The 26,230-nt window shown below is 44.6% G+C and overlaps 1 protein-coding gene across 1 annotated transcript in view; it reads right to left on the bottom strand.

Moving 5' to 3' along the window:
- FAT2 (FAT atypical cadherin 2) overlaps window positions 1–26,230 on the bottom strand; it is a 64,530-nt gene that overhangs the window by 6,844 nt on the left and 31,456 nt on the right. Inside the window, exons 8-21 of the mRNA XM_026118567.2 lie at window positions 25,562–25,837; window positions 24,528–24,738; window positions 19,434–23,486; window positions 16,662–16,858; window positions 15,212–15,365; window positions 14,154–14,387; window positions 12,944–13,333; window positions 11,028–11,242; window positions 10,221–10,358; window positions 9,407–9,550; window positions 8,479–8,676; window positions 6,542–7,349; window positions 5,598–5,743; window positions 1,154–1,595 (exon numbers count right to left, since the gene is read on the bottom strand). Coding sequence (XP_025974352.2) covers window positions 1,154–1,595; window positions 5,598–5,743; window positions 6,542–7,349; window positions 8,479–8,676; window positions 9,407–9,550; window positions 10,221–10,358; window positions 11,028–11,242; window positions 12,944–13,333; window positions 14,154–14,387; window positions 15,212–15,365; window positions 16,662–16,858; window positions 19,434–23,486; window positions 24,528–24,738; window positions 25,562–25,837 — 7,606 coding nt within the window. The remainder of the gene's footprint in view (window positions 1–1,153; window positions 1,596–5,597; window positions 5,744–6,541; window positions 7,350–8,478; window positions 8,677–9,406; window positions 9,551–10,220; window positions 10,359–11,027; window positions 11,243–12,943; window positions 13,334–14,153; window positions 14,388–15,211; window positions 15,366–16,661; window positions 16,859–19,433; window positions 23,487–24,527; window positions 24,739–25,561; window positions 25,838–26,230) is intronic.

A 26,230-nucleotide genomic window follows, 5' to 3' on the forward strand; every position in this document is an offset into this window, starting at 1 on the left:
TCATGCCTTGGCTTAGAGCAGAAATGAGTCCTCATCTCTTGGGCTTAGAGCACCTTCCAACCCAGAGAGAGGGGAGGTTTGTGCAGAGGGTTTCAAGGTTAAAGCCAAGATGCAAGTACCAGCCAGGCTAACTGTTCAGTATAGACACATGGTGTGTCAAACAAGTTCACCTGAACCAGATAGCTGCTGAGTCGACAGGGCTGGGAATCTTGTTCCCAGAGGCTGCAGGCAGGACAGGAGGTGCTGTGTTCCCTCCTCTGATTCTCGTGCACTCTCCAGGCAGGGTGTGGGCATTAGCAGCTGGCCGTGAGAAGCATATGGGTGCAGAAGGAGCTTCCGCCCCACACAGCAGTCTCCAGAGCACCCGTTGCCCCAAGAAAGGGAAGGTGGGAGGGCCAAAGCACAGGCCATTTCTGGCTCATGAGACGAGGTGTTATGTTGTATGGCCTTGCAGTGCTCAAAACTAGGATGTGGACATAGGGCAGATGCTGCTGTGAGCGGTTCCCTCCCTCTGCGGCCACTGCAGACTAGCCCTGGCCCAGGGATAGGGCTTGCAGGGGAGGGACCCTCTGCAGAGGGATGGGCAGTGGTGTAGACTGTCTGAGGGCAGAGCCTGGTGCTGAGTACCAAACTTCAGCTGAGCATCCAGGTCCTGCATTAAGCTGTGATTCTTGAATCTGAGCTTATGGTTTTCTGATGTCCCTTCCCATAGCCCCAGGGAGTCACTGACTGCAGTGGGAACAGACTAAGATCTTGGCTTGTTTTTGCCCAGATACTGTCGCTGCATGATCTGATCTTGCTCGATTCCAACTTTGCTAATAGGTCCTTAAGGAAAGAGGATGCGGAGGGGTGGATGGAATTTTTATTTGCATTTGAGTTTTTGGCAAAGCTGTGCTCTCCTAGGTCATGCATGCTCCTTAGAAACACCCTCTTGCCCTCCGGGCCATGATCTGCCAAAGGAGCCAGGAGGATGATCTCATACACCCAGCTGCCACTGCACTGAGTCAGCTATCACTTGAGGTCCCTTGGGATGGGAGACCTCAGATTCTCCTGTGGCATAGCCCCCTGCATAGGGATGATTGAAGAGGTTGTCTCTTTCTCTCCCCTCATTGTTTATTGCTTTCATATTATTTTGCGTGGGATATTTACTTACCACCTCCGTGAATTTCGGAGCACATCCCGTTGTTGAGGCATGGATTGCTGCTGCAGGCACCAGCAGGGGAGCAACACTGCTTTATTTCCACCTCCTCCATGACTTCCTTTGATTGACCTTTTCCAGGCAGGAGAACCACTTCTTTGCCATTGATTGCAATGACGTCCAGGCAGCCTCTGAACCCCCGTGCCACTCTCTGGGAATGGAGTGGCTGCCGGAGACCCCCAAAAAGCAGATCTCGCCTGCCCTGCGAGATGCTGCAAGTCCCTGGAAGCTGGAGAGAGGTGTTTCCCAGGCCATCGATGAGCAGGTGAACAGACGTGTTCTTCACCTCCAGGAAAACTGAGTGCCACTCGCCATCGCTCATAAAACGTGAGGAAGAGAGGTTCCCAGTGTAGTTTCCCTGACAGCTATACCCAAGATGAGGCACTCCATTAACTATCTGCAAAACATCCCAGAGGTCACAGTTAACAGCGATGCAGATAGTTGTTGTGCATGGAGGCTCTCAGCATTTCTCTTGTTGTTTATTCCCCTCTTCCCTGCCTAAGCATTATGAGCCAAGATGAATCACAATTTTCAGACCCCAAGAACTACCATCTAGGCAAATCCAGCCCCTTTCACCCTTGTTAAGCTTTGCACTGGCCAATTGAAGCCTGTTTAAGTGAATGCAACCTCCTTTATTTTGCAAAATGTCTTTGTCTCACTGATTCATCTTCACCCTGTGGCCCTTTCTTGCAACGAGTGACCAGCGTGCAGCAAGGGAAGCTCATCTTTCCACATACCAGGGTGTAGAGCTGTGTGATTGTACTTCTGCAGCTGTTACCCCTTCTCCCCCCTTCCTGCTCCTAATCAGAGCTTTGGTATTCAGGCTATCCATAACTGACTGGACACAGATGGACTCTTGTTATGGGCACCATGGCCTTTATTCTTTTCTCACTGTCTTGTTATTGCTGGGGAAGCTGCCTGTGCTAGAGCAGTTCCCCCTTTGGCATGGGCAAAGAGGGCTGAAAGGACCTTGTTGAGGAAGAGCACCTGGCAGCCTTTCTTTGGAGGAGGCAAGAAGGAGGTTGGAGGCAGAGAAAGGAATTACTGTTGTAGCCAGCTCCTAATCAGCATGCTGGAAACCTGGGCCAAAGCTGCCAATAGATATTGCAATCCAATCCTCGTACCCCAGCACCAGAGGATGGGAGGGAGACAATTGAGTTATTAAGTTTCTAAAAACTAACCACACCAATGTCTTCTGCAGTGTACCAGGCAGTCAGAAATTCCAGTCTGTGGCCCAAGGCTCCTCTTTAAAACTCAAGTGGAGGAAGAGAAAGGAAAGGTTATCTGTGCTGTTTCAGGGTGAATTCAGGGGAAAATCGCTCCTTCACATTTTCTCTCCAGTTCTTTGTTAATGTGTCTTTCATACAAACCAGGAGACTGGAGAAGGAGGAAAGAGGGAACAAAACATTCATGGAAACCTGCAGAGCTTGCTACGTAACATTAAGTAATTCATCCCAGGCAAAAGAGATCAACATCCCCTACAGAGGAGACAATAAGGTGTGATGATGCCTGGAAGAGGCTAGAGGAGGAGGAAAGGTCATGGGCTACACTGAGCTTTAGAAGAACCTACATCTGATACGATGGGGCTACTCTGGATGGACCAAAAGCAGACCAAGACAACAGTTCACTCTTAGAGAAGTCCTCCATACAGATAAAGCCTGATGGAAGGAGGCAGCATCACCAAAAGAACCCAGGAATAACAAAAGGAAGCCAATTTCAGAAGAGCTAGATACAGCTGGCACGTGTTCTAGAAGAGCCCCAGGGCGATGTGTGTGTAAATCCCTCTGTACAATTGACAAGTACACCAGAGAGCTTTGTCGCTTTGTTTTATCTGTGGCAACTTGATTTCACTGAACATGGGTCTGTAGATTGGGCTTATCAATTTCTCAGGCTGGGAGACAGCTGAGAACTCAGGTCCCTGAAGCAAGCACTGACAGATTGCCAAGTCTTTCCCAGCTTGTCTAGTTTTCCATGTTCGTGCTACAGAGTGCTATTTCTGAATGTCAGGAGAGATTAGCAATTGGAAGGGCAATGATATGTGCGCCCTTGTGAGAGCTCATCCTCTTCACCAGCCATCACTTTCTAGATATGATTATTTTAAAGCTTTGGCTTATGCCTAGAGCTCTGCAGTTCATAATGCTTAAAATCTTTAGGACTTCCCTGAATTTATCAGTCTAGGTGGCCTAGAAAATGTTTGGTCTCTGAGATACTGTTCATAAAGTGAGTCAGTGAAGAAATGACAGGCAACTTTATGGTGGAGATTCTATGAACACTTCATATTGAAAAGTCTGTAAAGAGGTCAGAATACAGTAGATGGGCACTCTGAACTCAATTATGGTTGAGTCTTTTCTCCCTAGACCCTGTGTGTTTGGGATGGTTAACTAGAGCTTTCTGCCTTTTCATCTTTTCTAAGCACCATCCTGAGTGCTGGACTGCTTCTGCTGACCTGCTTGGTGATTTGCAGGCACAGCCAGTCCATGTGCCAGTGTATTGCAAAGTCTGCTGTCCTTCATGATAAAGTGGGAGATACATACTCCATGGCAGGAATTTGTTGATGATATTTGTTGCAATGGGTATGGTAGGTGAAAAGGCCTAGAATGTGGCTGATGCTGTGCAAAAGGGTGCAAACAGAGCAGCTAAACTCTTCATACTCTTGTAAAAGAGATTCCATTCCAGCCCTTGCCTTGTCCTCAGTGACTTACAGGATAGATGGATGCTATTTTTTCATTCTTTTCTTGGTCAATAATGGCTACAGCATCAGGAGCACGCAATATGTACTTTGGGCAGTTCTGTGCACCTTGGTTGCTGCACAGCTTCCTCTCTGTGTGGGTCTGAGGATGGCATTGCGAAACCATGTGAAGGGACAAGGGAATTCAGGGACAGGATGAGCACCTTAAAATAGATTTTCACTGTGTAGATTACAATGTGATTAGGCTCAAGGAAAAATCTCTGTAAGCTGGTTTATCCTGAAGTCTTGATCTCCAATTAGGCTAATTTAAATTAATAAGGAATATACAAAAAACCTTTTCTTTAGTCATCTCTTGCTTTCCTTCTGTTGTCAAAGTAGAAGAGGGAGAGACATTTTTGAATGTTGGACAGATTTGATATGTGAAGCCAAGGGAAGGAGAAAGCTTGAAATGTTCCAGGCTCTGCAGTCATCCTAAATAGTGAAACCACCTCAAGGAAATATAACGTACCTGGACTGCAAGTTTGATCTGGCATCTTGCCTTCCTGCTCCTGACTTGTTACAGTTGTTTGAATGATAGATGAAAAGTGGGCATTGAAAAGTAGCATTTAAGAAACATATTTTGTCCTTTCTGTCTGTTAATATAAAGGGCCTTTAAACTGCTGAAGTCCATTCAGTTAGATGCATAGTCTAACTGGCATATGCTCTGGTGCAGGTAAAGGCTAGTGGTTATCATCCCTGCCCTCAGAGCTCATTTGTGCCCTCCCCATCTCTGTACCCTGGTATCCAGACCTCCAGCGCTGTGTAGCTACCTCCTCTGTTCTGGCTGTCCACAATGGTGGGTGGCCATCCCTGGCGGGGAACCTGGGGATGTCAGATATTTCAGCTAGAAATTTGAGAACAGAACTTTGATCTTTTTGGTTTGCATGTCCTTGGGTAGATAAGCTCCATGTTTAGGCATCACTGAACAATTTGTTGATGGATCAGTGGGGTCAGTGGAAATGCTACATCTTGAAACTCCTGATCAGCTGTCTTTTTTGTGTACTTTGGAGTATATCTATCTCAGGATGCAGTTCCCATGGAGCTATGTTGGCTCACTGCTGTGAATCTGCCCCCCATGGTGTGGGGTTACTTAATTGACCAGTTTGGGACTATTTGAGAACTTTACATTCTGATAGCTCAGAATTTTCTCTGCTGCTGCTATCAGACCTACAACTCTCTTCCCTATAGAATTTGAGATTCTCCTTATCTTGCCAGTGGATCAAACCATAATGTGGTCTGCCAAATGATTTCTATGCTCAGTGTGAATCTGACTCCAGTCATAAAGTTTGGGTGAAGTTTGCCCTTTGCTGCAGTGGAAGCAGACTGATTTTGGAAAAATTCTGATAAATTCTTCCTCCTGAGAGGTATGATATAACTGCAGGATGAAGAAGAAAGCTCTAAGGAAAAAGGAAGATGTAGATCTATAATATGGGTATATGCTGACTTCACACAGGAGAACAGCACACACATTCACGGATGTAAAAACTGTTTACTAGTTGTGGTTGCAGTAACTGCCAAACTGTGCTCACTTGGTCTTCCGAAGTTATGTATTTTAGGAAGCTGAATTACTAAAGATAAGTACTATTGCCTCTCCTTCCTGTGATTCCCTTCCCTAAAACAGTAAGTGGTTTATTAAACCAGAAAGAAATCCTCAGGTATTGCAAAATGTACCTCCAAAGTGGTGTGATCAGTCCCATTGGCGTAGAATACAACAGCATGCAGCTGGTGGGTTTTCAGGCGGAAGTGCATGTGCCAGGACCCGATCTGTGAGTGGTGGTACCAAATGTAGCTGTGGCCTCCAAACCTCACAGCCGTTCCTGAAAACAAAATGAGTGAAAGGTCCCATCTTTGTTGCATTTTAGGAGACCACAAACTGTATCCAGCCTTGTCTTTTTTCCTAGCATGGCACCATAACTGACCAGGAGTAATCCTGTCCACAGCAAGCCCCTGTACAGCTACACTGCAACTCCTACTGCTGCCCGTTTGGAACTCCCAGGATTTCTTCTGTGTACTCAACTGCAAGGCAATCCTGCAATAGCAGTTCTATTTCTGTCCCATAGATCCTTCAAGGTTCCCTCAGCATGGTCTACTACACCCTTGACTTTCCTCATCCTTAATATGGCTCTGTCTTAGCCTGCACTATCCCCCTACCATTCCTGCCCTAGCAAGGCTGACCTCCATCCCTGCTCCCTCATCTCATTTCTTGAAGTACTCTAGAAATGAAAACAAATATATCTTCTTTGTCTTTCCTGGAATTCTTCAATTAGTCTCTATTTTGCTGAGTCTAGGACCAGCACAGTAGCTCAAAGAATGAAATGCTGATCACTGAGCTCCGCTTCCTTATCTGCTAAGTGTGAGTCACTTTTCTCGACGAGAGAGAAGCTGCTATTAATGATATGCTACAGAAGATCCACTTTAAAAAAAGACTAAGTGACATTTTAAAGCTCTAAGAGTCTAGACTTGGCCTTGAAAGTGCAGCCAGAATGGTTAGTCATTGGGACAATCTAATTCTGTGGAAAGTCCTTGTGCTTTACACTGGACTGAAGGAAAACACAATGTGCCATGAAACAGTTTCAGGTTTCTAGCATGGGACACTGACAAGAAGGATTGCTCACCATTGCAAGAACAGATTTGCTCCAAGCTGTGCCGTGGGGTGAGGACACTGAGTCGGGCGGTGCTGTAAGTAGACATCATGCCTGGGTCCAGCTGAATGGTTTCCTTGCAGACACGGTGGGCACAATCTGACCCATGACATGGCACGTGAATTGCCTTCTTCATTCGGAGCCCAATGAGCTGGTCCATCTCTCCAGCTGACACAGTGATCTTATTTGCAAGAACCCGGGGTTCATACAATGAGCCGTGAGGCTCTCCAACAGCCAGGAGCAGATCCACTCCATCAGAGGTAGCTGCAGGCTGTAAGCTGGCCATGTGGATATTTTGGCGGCGAGTGACAAGGATGTTTCCGAGAAATCTTTGCAGGTTTCGCCAGTGGTCCCCCACAAATTCCTCAGGAGAGAGGTGGCGGAAATGTAGCACTACAGCCTTGTCCAGGGCCTCCTGTGTGAAGCACCACACATGGACGTTGACACTGGTGGTGGCTGTGAATGTACCATCACTGACTGTCACATTGAGAAGATAGTGGCCATGGGGAAGCTTGTCCCCAGCAATGATCTTTCCATCAGCAGTTCCAACAGAGAAAAGCCCCTCCTGGGGCACTTCAGCCACCAAAGTATACACCAGCGTGTCATGGGGATCTCGGTCTGTGGCATGGATCTTGCCCAGAACACCTCCTCGGAAGGCTCTCTCATTGGTAGTGATGAATATCTCCAGGGGGAGGGCTGAGGGAGCATACTGGCTCTGCTCAGTCACCTGGATATTTATAAATGCAGATGATGACAGGGGAGGGATACCACTGTCAGAGACCTGTCAAGGAAAACAAGAGAATCCATTATAGCTGTCTTCTAATTTACTGTCAGCTCACCTGACTTGACAGGCTGACAAGGTTTTACAGAGAAGAGTGCCTTGCAAGTATCAGTGGGTGGAAACTGTTAGGCAGCAATTTGGGAGTGAAGAAGGAAGGGTGCTAACTGGGAAAAATTGGCAGCAATGTTGGATCTCATCTGAAGATGGCTTGATGAGGCTGGCTCCAGGGAAAAGGCAGGTCGATCTGGCAGAATGCCCTTCAGCACAGAGACTGATTAAGACCTTCTGTTAACAGAGGGGTCACACTCATTTCTGTGTGCGCTCATCAGCAGCCGAGACACGACTGGGCGGTTCTGATTCCTGAGAGTTAATCATCTTCAGAGATGTTGCCAATCTTTGGGGCTTCATACATAACTTAGCGTACAAAGATATACAGCAGTTACAAACATCAGTGCATTTATTCTCCTGGTCTGTTTAAGCCCCTATCCTACCTCTTACAATGGCTGCCTAGCATGAGTCAAGGAACCTCAAAATAGAAAAACGTGAATAATCAGATCATAGGAAAAGTTTCTCCCTAATTTTAGGCAGTTAGTGGTTGAGGTTTATGATAATAACAGTATCTAGCTTTTAGAACAACTATTATTACTGGAGATGTATGTACTTTACCTGTTATTATCCTATTATTTCTAATGGGATATCCTTACTGATAACAGTGAAAAATAATTCATTTATCCTGTGCCAATACAAATGCTTTTTGAAGAAAAGCTAAAATCCCTCCTAGGATGCTTGGAGAAAGTTTTCAGGACCAGATCCAGGTCTCACTTTAAACTGGAAGTTGCTAGAATTATGTTGGGAAAAGTGTTTGTCTAAGGAAACTGGAGACAGAGCACTTCTCATCATCATATTATCTGATTTTTATCAGTTCAGAGGCTGGTTCCCAGCTTCTTGTGGAAAAACCATTTGGAGACATGAGCTCTGTATTTGGTTCCAAGCTGCAGAATTTGTGCCCAGACTCGATTTCTCCAAAGCCAGTGGAGTTCCCATCCAGCTGTGCTGTCCTAATTTCATTTTGTTATTACTAAATTTGGCTGGGTGAACTCATATACCAGGGGAGTAAGGTAGGCTATACCTGGACTTGTAATAAGTACTGTTCTTTCATTCTTCTGTTCAGGATGGATGATGTCACCAGCAGACCATTTGGGGTGACATCAAAGGCCTTCCCATCATTGCCCTGGGTGATCTGGAATGAATATGGTGGTCCATTTTCTGGGGAGTCTCTGTCACTCATAACCAGCTCCAGGATGCTTGTACCCACTGGGGCATTCTCCTGAAATAAGGAAGGATACTAGTGAAGAAAGGCAAGCAAAGAGAAAAGGTCTGGGAACTTGCTCTGCTCCTAAGACTGCTACATCAGGAACAGAAACAAAAATCTCACCCCATATCTCACTATCTCTCTCGCTTCTCTAATATGTGCACATTGGGACTATTGCCATCACTGGCAGTAATGCAGTGGTGACAAGGATGTCCCTTACATAGCATTAAATACATGGTAGAGTCACCTGGATTAATGTAGACAGCTGAGCTGCTGCCCTGGCTTCCCCCTAGAGTCATGTAGGCACAAAGGGACATGAAAGCATGTTCTGGGCTCCTCTCTTTCTGAGTACATACGGGTGCTTAGAGCCCAAGCTGTGGGCTTGCTAGGTTACGTGCATCAGTGATAGCGGTGTTTGAGCATGCACTTGGGTCCACACTTTGTTTTGCGGTGTAGATGTGGACAAAGGCAAAGGAGGGAAAGACTGCAGGTCAGGCTTGAAAAGTGTGAAAAGAGCTAGGCAGGCTCTGTACTAAAAAGATGGAAGGTGCCTAAAGCTGTTGGTAGGCGAAAATGGCATCTGTTGGCTATCTGCCCCAGAGGATCCTGCCAGTTCTTTGTGGCAATGAGCACAAGCAACAGTGTGCTTCATCACTAACTCACCCCTCTGCCTCCGCAGCAACTCACACGTGGGTACCTTAGTACCCTGAGATGAACTGAGAGAACAAACCCCCTCCTGGCTTACCTGCACCACTACGCTGTAGTTGAGCTGGAAGAACCGGGGAGGGTTGTCATTGACATCAGACACTTGGACATGCACAGCAACGTCGCTAAACTGAGCAGGTTGGCCATTGTCTGTGGCTCGAACTGTCAGGGAATAGCTGGGGATCTGGAGAATTTATAGAACAAGGTCACTTGGAGAAGTGAAGGAATGCTGGCTTTCTCATATCAATGTTTGGCCCTGTTGCAGCTTGTTAAAGTGGTTGAGGCTTTGCATTATATCATAACAATTGCTTTGTCCCTCGGCTAGGACTCTCCATTTACAAATCTCAAAGCACCTTGGTAAAGAAAATTAGCCTCAATAGTTGCAGAGAAGGGAAACAACTTGCCAAAGATGGATGAGAGCAAGCTGGGCAAATATCTGTCAAGGGTGGTTTACATAGAGTTGCTTCTGCTTTATGAATAAGGGATGGTCCAGATGACCTTGAAGCTCCTCCCCATAACTATTTTCTATAATACTCTGATTCAGAGAAGCAGAAACCAGCCATGCTGGTTTCCAGTTTGGAGCTGGCTCACATGCAGCCATCTTAGAGCAGTGGCAGAGCAGACAACAGCCCAGTGCTGTCACCAGCAAAGACTATATCACCTTCCCTAAAGCCCAGCCTTTCTACAGCAGTATCTATGGGTCTATAAAACAAATGAGTGAAAGATTTGCCTTCTCATTACAGTATTAGCATCAGATCATTCAGAAGACAGGATGCAGCTGAGTATAGTGTGCTCCCTTAGTCTTTTGCACCTCATCTTTTCTAACTCTTCTGTTTCTGTTATCTTGAACTCACCTCCTCCCTGTCCAGATGCTTGGCAATGCTGATCTGCCCACTCTTCGGTTGAATGGCAAAGTGTTCCAGTGGGTTCCCTCCCACAATTGAATATGTGATCTGATTGTTCATTGCTCCATCCAAGTCATCAGCTGACACCTATTAGGAGAAAAAAACCCCTACGGTTCCTGGTCTAAGATGGCCTTGCCGAGGAAGGTGTAAGACCTCCTTGTCATTTAAGCGTATTGGATTGAGCTTGTTTCAGATGAGGAGGAGGGGGGAGGGCAATTTACATAAGTTTCATTCATTAGTTTTTCCAAGAGGAAACTCTGAAAAACTACAACACAGGTTTTCTGCTCATTCCTTTCCTGGCTTCACCAGCTCTGTGATGGTAATACAGGCTTGGCAGGGGACATCTCATTGGAATATCTTGGGCTCTGCTGTTCTACCCCCTGCCTTCCCCAGGCCCGATAGGCTGTGGGCCTTCTGCAGTAATTTGTCTTGTTTGCGATATCCCTAAGCTTCCGTGTTTCTCTTAAGTATCTTAAAGCTTTCACTTAAAGGTTGTCTTCTACGGCTAAATGCCCTCCATGTCCATGGTCTATCATGAATGCTGGCAATCATCCTCTTTTAAGTAATGCCTGAATCTTAAGTGCTGAATGTCATAGCCCTGCTGTCGGTGTTGATCCCAGTGCATGCTGTTGAAGATGGGGATCCCCTTTTCATTCAATGGCTATGTTGAGGCATCTCTATGCAAAGGCAGAGCAAATACTGCATAGCATAAGTAAGAGAAGAGAAAAAGACAGCTGGCCTGGTTCTTTATCATACCGTGAGGATGATTTCTCCAACTGCAGCATCCTCCCGAATATCAGCAAAATAAGGGTCTTGGATGAATTCAGGCGCATGGTCATTGATGTCAGTGATGTTGATCACCACCATGGTGACATCACTCAGAGAAGCTGAGCCCTTCCTTGTCCCCTCAATGGATAGGTAATACTCATGACTGGCTTCGAAGTCCAAGCTTCCATTTATGTATAAGGCACCTGCATTGGCAGATGGATAGAAAAGGGCAGAAGATCCTCTGAATGGATAATGTAAGGATTCTTGGAATACTGCAGATTTATTGAGATAATTGCCAAACTGCCAGCTGATAATCACAGAATAAGGTGCAACTGACCTAGCTTTCACATTATCTGGTTAAATCAGGGTATTGAAAATCCTGGCATTACATTACAGAAGCAAACTGATTCTGCCATAACCTGCCTCATTCTGCTATCAAGTGTCTGAAGAGGTAAAATAACCTCACATTCTGAAAGGTCTTCAGGAATCTTGATGTGTGGCAAGATAGGAAGAGAATCCAATGGTGCTATTGAAAATTGTGATGAAGACAATAATACAGCATCACTGAACTGTGTTATAGAGATGTAGATGCAGAGTTGTGCAGGAGAAAAAGGTATGCAGAAAGATTATACAGTTTGGAAGTGAAGCTTGGGATGCAGCATGGAAGAAAGGAGGAGGCTGTTTATCTCTGAAGATTAGAGAGGAACAGGGACAGAAGATATGAAGTGAAAGCAAAACAAATGCAAAAGCAAAATAAAAACAAAAAAAAACAAAAATGTGCCCGAGTCTTCAATGCTTTTCAGAGATTAGCACTGCAAATTTCACATAATTATTCCCTGGAAAAGACCCTGCCCAGTGTCTTTTAAGAGGTATATAGTAAGGAAAAGATTGGTGTGTAAAAATTAGCAAGAGCCTTTGGGGACAGAGAAGCTGAGGAAGGCACACTGAATCAGGATGTTACAGCCAAGAGCAGAAGGCCACTGATAATGCAGCCAAGGGTTTGTTTCAGTGAGCTAACACTGGCCCTGCGATAGGCAGTTCTTATCAGATCATTGTGCAAACAGAGCAGTGCTTTACTTTAGCTACTAAACCTGGCTCAATACCTGCTCGTGGTTATTAATATTATCCACATTCATTGAGCGCTACCTAATATAATTGCATGTTACTGTGGGCTGCAGGTTCCTTGTGAGATCAGCATGGAGAATATTTTTAAATGAAATCACCTCCAGCATTTTGAAGTGGAAAAATGTCCCCACGCTATTCTCTATGTGTTCCTCATAGATCCCAGAGGTATAACAGGAATCTTTCTGTTGATTTTGGTAAGATTTGAATCAGGCCTTAAATGACTTGGCTGGTAAAATTTAGGGTAGAAGAGAAGACCGTATTCCCTATCCCTCATGCTGTACTCAGTATAGGGGCAGAAAAGATTTGTGGCCAAGGTCAAGTAATTGGGAACATCAGGGGAAGCTATTTTTTAAAATGAAGTGTGCTGACCTTCTTCTTCCCCAGCCCCCCACTCTGACATGCACATGGACACCCTTCAGCAAAAGAATAGAGAGGGATGTCAAAGGCTGGGAAGATAGGAGGAGAAAGAGAAAGATCTGAGGGCACATGCAGGAAGAGAGAGGGATGGGAATGAAAGAAGATAGGAAAAGATCTTCAGAGAAACATAAGGAGAAACTAAGGGGAAGAAAAGATGAAAGCAGTCTAAGAATCACTTGAGTGGGTCAGTATCAAAGAGCAAAGGCAGGAAAAGAGCAAGTGCAATACTTTAAAATGGCTGAAGTCAGAGGAGAAAAGAGCAGAAGTGCAAACCAAATGGAGAAGAACAAGAGAAGGAGCAGGCAAGGACAGCTGTTGGTGTTGGGTCAGCCTGGACATGCCTGTGTGCAAGACTTTCTTACCTGTGTTTGAGTTGAGTTGAAATTTCCCGTGGTCATTGCCATTCACAATTTCGTACTTGATCTCTGTGTTTTCTGTGTTGTCCCTTGTCAACACTGACAAGTTGAGAACCTCCGTGCCCACAGCCACATCTTCTTTTACCATGGTCACATATTCAGGGGCCAGAAAAACAGGCAGATATTCATTTAGATCCACCACAGAGACAGTGACAGTGCCAAGAGCAGAGAGGGGCTCTGGGGTGCCCCGGTCTGTAGCACAGACTGTCAGCTCAAATGCTGAGTGCTGAGTGTCCTTTAGAGGCTTTTCCAGACGAATCACCCCTGTTGTTTCCTCAATTGAAAATTGTCCATTGGCGGAGTCAGAGAGAGAATATACCACCTCGGCATTGAGACCTGGAAGGATACAGTGACAGACTGCATTAATCCATGGGTAGGAATGCTGCTGTTTCTTATTTTTTTTTTAAACCCAGTAGGACTACATGTACCTATGTGAACTTAAATTCCCAGGGGAAATGGAGGCTGTGTGAACATCTCCTTGAAGCGTGCTCCTGTCCACCTGTAGAATTAGTTATCTAGCCACCCTCACTATCATCTATGAGCATCACCTGTCTGTATGTACTGGTGCTTCCCATTTTAAATTCCTTTATTTGTAAACTTCATTTCCCATCCAAAAGCAGATAAATATTATCTTGCTTCTCTATCACTGTAAATTCAATCTCTGCTTTGGAGGTTTAATCAAAACTTTCTTTTTAGCCTTAGCTATTTTTTCTGAGAATCTGCAATCGCAGGAAAAAATCTCTGCATCTTCAGAAGGACCACTCCATCCATATCATCTACTCCCTGCAGATCCAAAGTCCCCTTTCTTCCCAGTTATGCGGGTTCTCAGTCTCCGTCTTTAGGATGATTTCTGTCCAGTTTGGATCCAAGATAAAATGTGTTTTACAGTCAGTTGTGTCACAGTACAGTTTCTGAACTTGTTCTCAATGTCTGTCTGTGCATGTTTCTACAGATATTGCACTTCCTACAGGGTCACAAGAATGCCGATGCCAGCCCACAAGTCAGGAACGTGTCAGTGATGAGTTCCAGGCACTTGTCTTTGCCAAGATTCAATCATCTATGACCATTGCTGCAACCCTTCCCTAGCTTTTAAAGGTTTCTATTCAGGATGAAAGATGAACTCTAGTAAAAAAAAATGCATCCTATTCTGACTCACCTTCATCAAGGTCCCTGGCAGCAACCACAGCTATGGGTGTCTTTGTTGTGGTGTTGTCAAAAACAGCCACAGCACAGTGACTGGGGAAGAATCTCGGTGCATTGTCATTCGTGTCCTCTATGATAAGCGTAACATCTGCCTGGCAGGAACGGCCTCCACCGTCTGTTGCCTTGGCAACAAGATGGTACATAGGTTTCTGTTCCCGGTCAAGAGGTGCAGAAGTGGTCAACTCCCCTATCGGAAATAACAGGAGATGATCTTGTCTCTTGAAACTGTAGCTGCAGTCTAGGAGAGCTTAGAGAGGTTCAAGCATGCTTTCTTCCTGAATGAACTATGGGAGACAGCAGACTGGGTTTAAACACCAGTTCTAATCCAGTTAATAGTGGTGATGTGTCCATGCCACATTGCTCAGGGCTATTTTCAGATCATTGCCAGCCTTTGTCCTGGTAGGACTTGGCACAAGGAGTCTTACAAGTCAGGCTGAACTTTATGTGAGGGGTGTTGTCATGGGATATGGATGCTCATAAATAAATTGTACTTCTAAACACCTTTGTAAACCCTGCTGAATTAAGCTTCCCACAATGTGATGAACCCGAAGTGATCTCTAGAAGTATTGGTATATCTATTTGGAAAGGAGGAAACCAAGATCAGCAAATACACTTCCAAGACTGCTTTAGACTTTTTTATAGAGTTTAGATGAGAACTAATGTCTCTAGCTCAAGTCAGTGCTTTAATGTTTTGCCTATGTCTCCTCCTTGGGGCCTGGCTGTTAGCAGTAGCTTCTGCCCTTAATTTTCACTATGTTAGTGGCAAACATTTGTAAAGAAAGAGAGCAACAAGACACAGAGCAAGTGCTCCTCTATACCATATTGCAATAAAACTGCTGTTTGTCATCCCCTGCTATCTTGGGAGAGTTAGAATGAACAGTCATTTTTGTTTGTTCAACAGGAGATAGCGGTGAGCTGTGACTGGGAGCTGGTATCTCTCTGGCTGGGTGAGGAAGAGAATAAAAGCATCCAATTTCCCTTATACTGCCGTGGGGCAGGGCCAGATCTCACCTGTATGCAGGCCCAGTCGGAACTCCTCTGCTCCAGGGCCATGGAGGCTGTATGTTATCTGGGAGTTGCTGCCAACGTCAGGGTCGGTCGCTGATATTTTCAAAATGAAAAGGCCCGGGAGGGCATCTTCAGAGACTTTCCCAGTATAGAATATCTGGCAAGTACAGAAGGTGTCATTGGCTTTTGATCCTTCTCCAAATCACCTTCACTCACCCTCACTCAATAAGGGGAAAACAGACTAGCAGAACTTTCATAGAAAAGGATAAACCATGTGGCTTACAGTGGAGCACGATGTGCCTAATGTCTCGCTGTTGTGAAAGAAAACCACAATACCAGGATATATGAGTGCAGACTGGAAGACAAGTCCTGTTATGTTTGACACTTTTAAAGCCCCACTTCGAGCAGCAGCCAACTGTGAAAACTACAGTTCAGGAAGAATGTAGACCAGTTGGAGAGAGGTTTGGAGATCTACAAAATGTGACCTATGGTTGACCTAATCAGTGCTATTTAGCTTAAAAAAAAATAAAAAACTGACAGGAATCATCTTAATTTTGATACTCTGTAAGAGGCTGCTGCATCAAGTAAAGAAGCAACCTGGTTTCCAGGAACATTCAACATCTGGGAAGCTGTCTGATAGATGATGCAGTGAAACTGAGTAGTGCTTTATCAAGAAGACTGCAAACCTCCATTTCTGTCTCTAAGAATGAGTTAGACAAACAGTTTTGATAGATCAGATCTTGTTTCGGACTGGAGGATGGAGTAGCTGACATCCTGAGGTCCTTTTAAACCTGAAGTTTCTTTGTTCGCAAGTGTTAAACGATAGATATAATCTCTGTTATCCTTACTCTTACAGTAGGGTGGGAGCTATAGAATGCTATGGTGATATTTCAATATCCATTCCTTATCTGTGCTGTGAGCATGCGAAGGTCAGTAATTCGCATCAGTGCTTTTGAGATGAGGGTCACTGGCTGCTGGGAAGTTGACTGGGACCAGTGTACTCATTTCACACAGGTCTTTGAAAGTTTAGGAAGTGACCACTTCTGTTTCTCACCTCAAGTGAATTCCATGGCAGCTACCTGCTCTCTGTATAGTAACAAACCTCCTGATGGGAATCTTTTAGTTTAGCAGAATATAAAGCTTGGTAATTTACATGCCCCTACCCAGGAGGCTTCCTGGCATTGTTTATCCCCCCAAATTATCCTTCATAATGCTTAGGCACTCATTTACTGCTGGCAAACATGCTTGGAGGCTAGATTTAATGTTCTTGCTTGACGTGCAGCTTAATTAAAAGCGCTCAGCACAATCAAAGCAGCAGGATTGTGTGAGAAAAATTATGACAAGCCAAACCCTCTTAACATGCACTCTTTCTGTCCTTTCTTCCTCTCTGTTGCTTTCTCTCTTTCCCAGCCGCTCCTGCATGCCCCCTAACATACCAGGACAGACGTCTTACCTGACCACATTCAGGGCTGTTGTCATTGATATCCAGAACAAAAATTTCCACTTCAGTGGTAGCCTGAAATTTTCCATCAGAAGCCATAACCTTGAGGAGATATTTCTCTGTATCTTCTCTGTCCAGAGGCTGCTTGGAAGAAATTGTCCACTCGCCCTCGATTTGGTTAACTGTGAACTGTCCTAATACATCTCCTTCTAGAAGGTACCGGAGGCAAGATGAAGAAAAAAGGCATTTACATGGTGCTGAAAATCTGAAGTGATAAGAGAAGGGGATACAGGCGTGTTCACTCCCAGTCCCTTATGAGAGCCAAAGGACTTGCAGTGGTGACACAGAAAGGGCATTGGTGTTGTACTGGCTGGGTGGGGAGCAGTTGGCTCCACCTCACTGCACACCAGACCCTGAGAAATACGCTTCATGTTTCTGTTATTTGCTGTTTGAATCCTACAATGGGGAGAGGAAGGGGTTGGAAGGAGGGAACAACTCCTAACTGCAGAAATGCCTGTGTAATGTTCTGCAGACATGCATATTAGTCACCGCAAAACTGTGTTCTCTATCGCTTTTCTAAAGTCTATGTCAGTCTTTCTTGGTGTATGTTCCTAAAGGGACCTGAGAGCTATAAATATCCTGCAGACATTGGTTGGGTCTTATTGTTACAGTACCATGTTTAGTTTCATTTGCTTTTTAACCCATAGATGCATTTAATATATAGCTCCATTATCTCAGGCCCTTTGATTTTATAATGGGCAAATTTTGAGATACCAGTTAAATCCAGGCTAGGTAGGCTCTCCAGTCCACCAGCTTCGTGTCTCTCCTGCTGATGTTAGACAAAGTGGAATACAAAAGGGGTGGATGCTACCCCTGGAGAATCCCTCTCTTCTGGCAAAGAGCTCACGTCCTCTGCTGAACCCAAGCCTTTGGGCAGAAGGAGAGAGCACATTAGGTAACAGGAGGCAATGAAGAGAGGCGGCTGCAGGGCTTGTTCATGTTCGATTCTGAAAGGCTTTGCACAGCCACGTAAATTATATTTACTCTCTGCTTTCATTTGAATTAGGGTGATGTGGTTGTGAATCTGGAGGCACCAGGAGGCCTCTGTTAGCCCTTCTTCTAACACTGGGAGACTCTAACCCATGTTCAGATTTAGTTTCCTGCATTTGAAATCAATGTGCATATGAGATAGCTGCTCCACAGCCCTTACTAAGATCCCAGCAGTGCCACTGAAAACTTTTGGGACAAGGTGGACCTTAGGTCCTCCTGATGCAACTACCCTGGACGTGCCCTGGAAGCACAACTTGTGGGGTGACACCAGAGTCCTAGCCTTGCCTCCCACCCCAATGCCCATGATAGGAACAGAGAGGAAGACCTCTTCCACTAATTCTCTGTCTTACTTTGGGGAAACAGTTTATGATCTGGGACAGATCTCCTCTCTGTACCACTCTTCTTCTCATACTGTCAGGTAAATTTGGGCACTTCAGTAATGGATGATTGGATGGACAAGAAACTGGTGGACGCTCTTCTAGACTGGTGCTTGAAGGTTCTTCTCTGTTCGGGTCTGAAGGGATTTGAGCACTGGGAAGTTAGGCTCCCTGTTCACCTCTTAGATTCTTTCGCTACAGCACTATACTGCAGTCATACTTATGTATTTATCGTGTAGAGTTTGATCTATGCTTGTAGGTACAAAGCAGAGAGAAGGTATGCTAATCATCACTGACATAAATGTGCACTTTTTCAGATTTGAAAGAAGTGGAAGTTACTAGTACCTTTAAAACAGCAGAAATGCTACTACAGAAATGAATTGAATCTTTCCTCTCAAAGGCTTACAAATACCCAGGCATGCCATAAAACAATTCCTCTTCTGTTTTGAATGGTTATAATGATAGATAACAGGCTACAGCATGATCAGGCTAAGTTCTTTGACCCTGAAGTATCTTGTTTGAGTTGGAAAAAAACATTTTAATTTGAAGTATTTGTTCCAGGCCTGAGAAAGACCCTTTGGGGTCAAAAAGTACCATAAATTCAAGCTTCTACTTGTACAGATGCATGATGAATATTCCAGTGTAACCTTTTTTGTTGTTTTAGAATAGTGGTTAATTTTAGTTGGCACAACTGATTTTCCAGGGATGCAAGAGCCATCTTTAGTATTTCTTGCTAGTCAAAAGCTTAACTAAGATTGACATAACAGTCTCAAACATCTGGCAGGCTGCAAAGTGGTTAACTGCCGTCTTTGGGGAAAAAAGTGCAGCTCCATATATTTGAGGACTAATTTTTTGATAAGTGGGAGTTAAACTGACTTTGTAGGAAATGCATTTAATACCAGAAAGTTATGCACATCCTATGTACACATATACAGTTATAAAAAGTATATGCAGGATATACATATGTGTGATGTGTAAACTCAGGGCAGTGTTTGCAAGAAAAAAAGCAGGGTCAAAGAACTTAAATAGAGCTCACAGTACCTATGCGAAAGAGATTTTCCTTCCAGCTGTATCACTGCTTGTGTCCATGCAATAGGCATTACAATTACACAGTCATAATTATTTAGCTAATAAGAAAGTGTGTATAAATATGCCTACAATATTGTATAATTACTTATATAATTTTATGTTTATTTCCAAATAAATATGAAAGATACATCTCCTAGTTCTGATGGGACTATTAGTATAATGCTGTTTATATATCAATATTCTATAAGACAATGTATCAAAACCTGACTTTGACATGACTCCCTAATTATTCTTGCCCACTGAAGAGTAGAAGTTATGAAAAACTCACCAGTTATGTAGCATGTGACCCGCCTGTTATGCTCAGAAATATCTGCATCGATGGTACTCAGCGTGACAACAACCTGCCCTGGCTCCGCATTCTCAATTACTGACCCTTTATAGAAGTCCGAGGTGAACTGTGGAGCATTATCATTTTCATCAGAGACAATGACCTCCACCAGGGTTTGGGAAGATAGCTGGACTTTCCTGCCGTGGTCAGTGGCTACCACATAAAAACGGTAGATCTCTTGAGCTTCACAATCCAGCTCTTTCAGTGTGGTGATCCACCCACTCTCACCATCAATGGTGAAGAGTCCTCGGAGGTTGCCAGATTCTGCTTCCAAACTGTAGGTTACCTGTCCATCATTTCCCGTGTCCTGGTCATTAGCTGTCACTTGAATGACTGTGGTTCCTGATGGCATGTTCTCCATGACGAAAGCTTTATATGGATCTGCCTCAAAAACAGGTCTGTTGTCATTGACATCCTGCACTTGGATGTTCACAGAGACCAGTGAGACAAGCTCAGTCTCTTGATGTGAGCAGTGAGCCATAACATCAATCTGGTACCACTTGGTAGTCTCATGATCCACAGCCTTTTTGATTTTCAGAGCCCCTGTTTGCTCATCCAGTGTAAACACCTCATCCTTGTTACTTTCTGTAGTGGTTCCCTTCACCAGGCTGTATATAATGGGATCCTCTGCAAAAGCTTTGACTGACCCTATTTCTGATCCTTCTGGAAGGTCCTCAGATGCTGAGAATGTATAAAGGGGCTCAGAAAACCTTGGCAATGTCACCTCCTGGGGGACAATCTGAAGATTCACTGGGACAAGGGAGTTCCAGTGAGGGGGTCTGCCATCCTCAGCTTTCACCTTGAAGTTAAAGGCTCTGTTTTCTAAACCAATAAGGCTCTCCTTGACCTTAACAACTCCAGTGGCAGCATTGATCTCAACAAGGTCTTCTGTCACATCTTCCACAGAGTCAACAGAGTAAATCACATCTGCATTTGCACCTTCATCAGCATCATAAGCCAGTACCTGAATGACAGGGGAGCCTTTGCTTACATTGGACTGGATGGACAGTGTGTATTCAGAGGCTTTAAACTGAGGTGGGTTGTCATTTTCATCTGTTAGGATTATTTTGACAGTACAGAACGCCACCTTCCCACCCCCATCCTTGGCCATGACTTTAATGGCAATGACTCTCTCCGTAGAGTTTTCCCTGTCCAGTTTTTGCAGTGTGGTGATACGGCCTTTATTGTCTATGGAGAACTTCTCCTGGGCAAGTTTATTTATGATAGTATAGTCTATGGTGCCATATGGGCCACCATCTGGGTCAATAGCCAGCAGCTCAATCACTTTGGTGCCTATCTCAGCATTTTCTGCCAATTCTGCCTCATACATGTTCTGCTGAAAAGATGGGCTGTATTTATTGGCATTTGTGGTATTGATGTATACAGGCACAGTGCTCTTGAAAACTCCATCCGAGGCAGAAACTCTGAGGTTGTAAGATGACTCCAAGTCTTTTCTGCAGCGGTTGAACATAGATATTATTCCAGAAGTGGTGTTGATGGTGAAATGCCTATTGTCATTACCTGAGAGTATCACATATTCCAGTCGGGTGGTGTCCCCGCTATCAGGGTCCAGGGCCTGGACTTTTACCACGATGTGCCCACATATAGCCATTTCACTTACCTTGGCCTCATACTGAAGCTGGCTGAACTCAGGGGGATTGTCATTGATGTCTGTCACATCTACAATTACCAGGGCATCACTGCTAAGTGGAGGCATCCCATGATCTACAGCTCTTACTTTCATGCGAAACTGTTGATTTTTCTCATAATCAAGTGCTTGGGCTGTTGTTATTTGTCCTGTGCTGGCATCAATATTAAAGAACTTGGCACTATCTGAACCATCATCCAAGATCTGATAGGACACCACTTTGTTTCTTCCCGAATCTTTATCCGAAGCAGAGAGTTGGACAACAGGGGTCTGTGCAGGCAAACTCTCTGAGACAGATCCCATGTAGATCATCTGAGAAAATATGGGGGGGTTGTCATTAATGTCCTCTACCTCCACCTCTACTATGGCTTCAGAAAAGGATCCTAGTGCTGTGTCTGTGGCTCTAACAGTGAATGTGTGCTTTCTCTCTACCTCATAGTCCAGCTGGCCTGTGACAGTAAGGACACCAGTTTTGAAGTCCATGCTGAACAGTTTCAGGGAGTCTTCTTCCACAATGTTGTAGATGAGGCGCAAGCCTTCAGGACTGCGGGCTTGTATGTGGAGGATAGATGTGTACAGTGGGATATTTTCTGGCACCTTCACTCGGTAGTAAAAACTTTGGAACAGAGGATTGGATTTGTTCCTTACGCTGATCACAACCTCCTCTTCAGCTTGGAGAGCAGGCTCACCTCTGTCCTTAGCAATGACTCGAAGGTTGTATTTATTTAAAGCCTGATAATCAAGTGGTTTCTTAAGTGAAATGTCTCCTAGGTAGGGGTCAATCCAGAAATACGTGTAGTCCTCTGCAAATGAGTAGGTAATAGCTCCATTATCCCCTATGTCTTTGTCTGTTGCTGACACCTGAAAAAGTACATCACCTGGCTCTGTGCCATCCTGCACTGAGGTATAATATGGCACATTCTCAAAGTGAGGTGGATTGTCATTGACATCCTCTACATAAACTTTGACTGTGGTTTGGGACACTCTTGGTGGTTTCCTACTGTCCTTCACTTCCACAGCTACCTCATGCATGTCTTGTGTTTCACGGTCAAATTTCACACCCTTGGTTTGGAGCACTCCAGATGCCTGGATCATTTTGAATCTTTCCTTTCCATTCAAAAGAGAGTAGAAGAGTGGTTCATTTAGCTGATATCCCTTTACCCCAAGAACAGTGAGAGTCTTCTGATCTGTAGAGTTCTCCATCACGGTTGCTGTATATACATCTTGATTGAATTTTAAGCCAGTACCTTGTGCCTGAGTTAAATTTAGCTTAACCTGTGCAGTGCTCTTATATAAGCCATCCCCAGCTCTAACTGTAAGTTCACGATAGCTTCCCAGGCCAGTAGAATTAAGAATGGAGATGAGACCTGTGAGTGGGTGGATATAGAAAGCATTATCAAGGTTCCCTTCCACAATGCTATAGGTCACATCTGAATCTGCATCTTTTGCTTGCACTGACAAAAGCTCCATCCCTGGGTGGGCTGGTAACAAGACAGAAAGCTCATAAGTGTCTTTGAAAAAGACTGGAGGTGAATCATTCACATCTTTAACATGGATTGTGACCTTGGCTGGCTTGGATGCAAATAGGCTGGGATTTCCACTGTCGTGGGCATGTACACTAAAGTGGAAGACTGGAGTGAGCTCATAGTCTATTTCAGCACGACTGGTAAGTGTCCCTGTGCTGGGATCTACTGTAAAATATTTCAGTGCCTCTGGTTCCAAAATTTCATAGACCAGCAGAGCATTGGAGTCTTGATCAGCGTCTATTGCATGGGTCACCAGTGGGGCATTGCTTTCATCTAGAACCATGCTTTGTGGTGGAGCATTCTCCATGATCCAGCCAACAAAGGAAGGCTTAATGAAGATGGGCACATTGTCATTCTCGTCTATGACATAGATAAGTACCATTGTGTCCATAAAGGCCCCAGCCATGTTGGTGCCACGGACTTTCAACTGATAAAAAGACACCTGCTCAAAATCTAAGCTCTTCTGAGTGGAAATCAGGCCTGATTGATAGTTCATGGAAAACACTCCATCTCCGTTTCCATCTTTTATTTCATAGCTGACTGGTGACAAGTTTGTGGCTGAAACTTGGATCAGAGGAGAGCCAACAGCAGTGGACTCGCTGATCTCTGTGATATATTCAGCCTCTGGAAATTTTGGAGGGGTCCTATCAGAGGGTCTAATGTGGACATGTATGGTAGCAGAATCTTTAAGCTGAGGGAACCCTTGATCTTCTGCCTTTACAATAAGAGTAAATCGGTCTTGCTTGGATGGGTCCAGCTTCTGGGCAACTGTAATAATTCCAGAATGTGGGTGGATGCTGAAGAAATCTTCCCCATTACCTGCAGTAACAGAAATAAAAAGGTGAAGAATGTGGATATTCTCTTGGTCTTGATTTTCTGAGCCTCTTTTGCATTGATGCTCTTTTAGACCAAGTGATTTGCACTAATCGTCATCTGTTTCTTGCATTGGAAGACAGCATGCTGTCTTGATTAATTTCTAAGTAATTCTTAGTGGTGGTGCATATGCTTGAAACTTTTGCCTAATGTGCAGAATATGGCAGCACAGAATGTACTAATTTCTTCAAGCCCTGTCATGCTTATAATTACCAATACTTCGGGGCAATTAAATTTCTCAGAACTTCATCTAAATTGCAGTGAGAAAGATGGAGCAAAGGCTGGTTCATATCCTGCAAAGAGTTTACGTGCTAGTCAGTGTGACACAGTCATAAGTACTTGTGTATTAACCTTCACTGTGATAAAATAGTTGCCCACCCAGATTGTACGACCTAAAAGACCATCAGTCATTGCTGTGAAAGGGTGCTCCACTTTTCTCAAGGACGTATTTCTTGGTAGAACTGGTGGAAGTGATAATGACACGTGTGGGAATGTGAGCACTTTTGCCTAACAACTGGATAGTGATCCATCAGTCAATTCCCATGGCTGGGAAGAGCAGACTTAAAGTTGTTCTAGACCAGTGACCCAGCACTGAACTACCTCCCTAAGGAAGAATGGTAATATTCTATAACATGGAAATTACCTGCTAGCTCTAGCTTTTATCTGGATAAAAAGGAAATCACAGTTAAGAAACATGCAGCCATTTACTGTTCTTCTTTCCAACAGAAACAAGCAGGACAAGCTGACTGAGGAGATACAGTATATTCTGATTCTTTTTCCCTAGCAGGTTGTAACACCTTTTAAGGTATCCAGGAATACTCAATCCCCTGTCTATGCTGACTGCCTGCAGTCTGGCTGTCTGTCCATTAGTGTCTATGTAGGTGGATCCTATAAACTAGAGAAAGCTGGTCAACTGTATGTCCACCACTAGAGCATGGAAATGCAGTTGTGTTCATAGCAAAGACTGCCTTGTTGCTTGGCTCTTACCTGCCTGTAGGGAGTAGTGGATTTCAGCATTGGCTCCTTGGTCTGGATCAAGGGCTCTGACTTGTATAACCTCTGTGCCCACTACTGCTGAGTCCAGCACTTCTGCTTTGTAATGGATGCTGTTGAACTGTGGAGGGTGAAGGTTGCTGTTCTCCACATGGATGACAATCCTAGCGAAGTTCCTCTTGATGGGGACCTCCTGGTCCCGCACCTGAACGACAGAGAGAAAGAGCAGGTACCATCACACTAAGGGAACAGGCAGGCTTTCCTGTACCAGGCTTCCAATAGCTCATCAGGATTCTTACAGAGGCCAGTGTGTTTCAGCTGTACCAACCCTTCAGATGGCAGTGAGCCTGCAAGTTTCAGAGCCAAAGCACAGCCTTGGAGTTGAAAGCGAAGGTTAATTCACCATGCTTTCCAGCACAAGAATCCAGTAGCCCTCCAATGAAACTAGCAGGTGATGAGACTCAATGGATGGTTAGACTTTATGGAACTCCTTGCCACAGGACTTTGTGGATGCATCAAGCTTTCAAAAGGCTTTCAAAAAACAATTGGAGAATTTCATGAAACAAAATTTCCATCAAGGGCTATTAAATATAAAGGCATCAACTCTGGTTCAGGAAATCCTTGAGCTGAAAATGGCTGGTGGCTGGATGAATATCCTTGGGAAGTATCACTAGAAACTTTCCTCGTTCTTGTATTCTTCCCTGGCTACCTGCTATCGGCCACTAACAGAGGCAGGATACTGGGTGAAATGTTTCTTTGCTCTCATCTGATGTATCTGTTTTTATATTCTTATGTTCCTATGTTTCATGTGCGGTCAGGGGACAATAGCAGGTTTTTAATCTGTATGAAAACAGCTGCAACCAGATCTCCCCAGAATGGTCATATAGTAAAAGTTAACCCTGCTTCTCTGTCATTCTAGACAAAACCTCTGACAAAAACTAGAATCAGTCTAAAATTCTCAAGCCACCTATATTGCAGTTATATCCTGGTTAAGCTGATGGACTAAGCAGGCTTTGGCTAGGACTCACCATCACTGTTAAGGTGTGCTGTGGCATGGGCTGGGAACTGAACCCTTCTGCTGTTGTGAGGACCCCACTGCTTGGATCCAACTGGAAAAGTCTTGTGCTTTTTGGATCCATGCTGCCATGGATGGTATATATGAGTCCTTTCCCTTTGTCCTTGTCTGTTGCGCTGACTTGAAGGATTTCTCTCCCCGAGGGTGTATCTTCAGGAACTGTCACTTCATAATGGCTCTCCAGGAACTGGGGACGGTGCTGGTTGATGTCAATCACATGGATAAATGCCTGTGGGGGAGACAACACAGTGAGGGCAACAGAGACTTGGGAGCAACCCGATTTATGTATCCATGCACAATCTCAGCTACTAATCCCTCTTAGGTGGAGTAGTGCTCTGAGCTGTGTAACCATCACAGTTCTTTTCAGTTCTTGGGGCTTTGCCATCCTTAGTGACTGGCAGCCCTTTCATACCTCTCTCAGAGGAACACCCGTGGTGCTTTCCCTTGGTGATTTTTGATTTGCTTCCTCTCATTTTGTTCTTCTCTCCAGTCTGCAAAGCCATTCAGACTGAACATGCCTGCACTTGTCACACAGAGAAGCCTTCATAGTGTGTCCTATGAAGTAGCACTCACTTAGCCATGGTGCTAGGCTTTGCTGGCTGATACCTCCACACTGACAGAA

The sequence above is a fragment of the Dromaius novaehollandiae genome, chromosome 15 (assembly GCF_036370855.1).
Source record: "Dromaius novaehollandiae isolate bDroNov1 chromosome 15, bDroNov1.hap1, whole genome shotgun sequence".
Lineage (NCBI taxonomy): Eukaryota > Metazoa > Chordata > Aves > Casuariiformes > Dromaiidae > Dromaius > Dromaius novaehollandiae.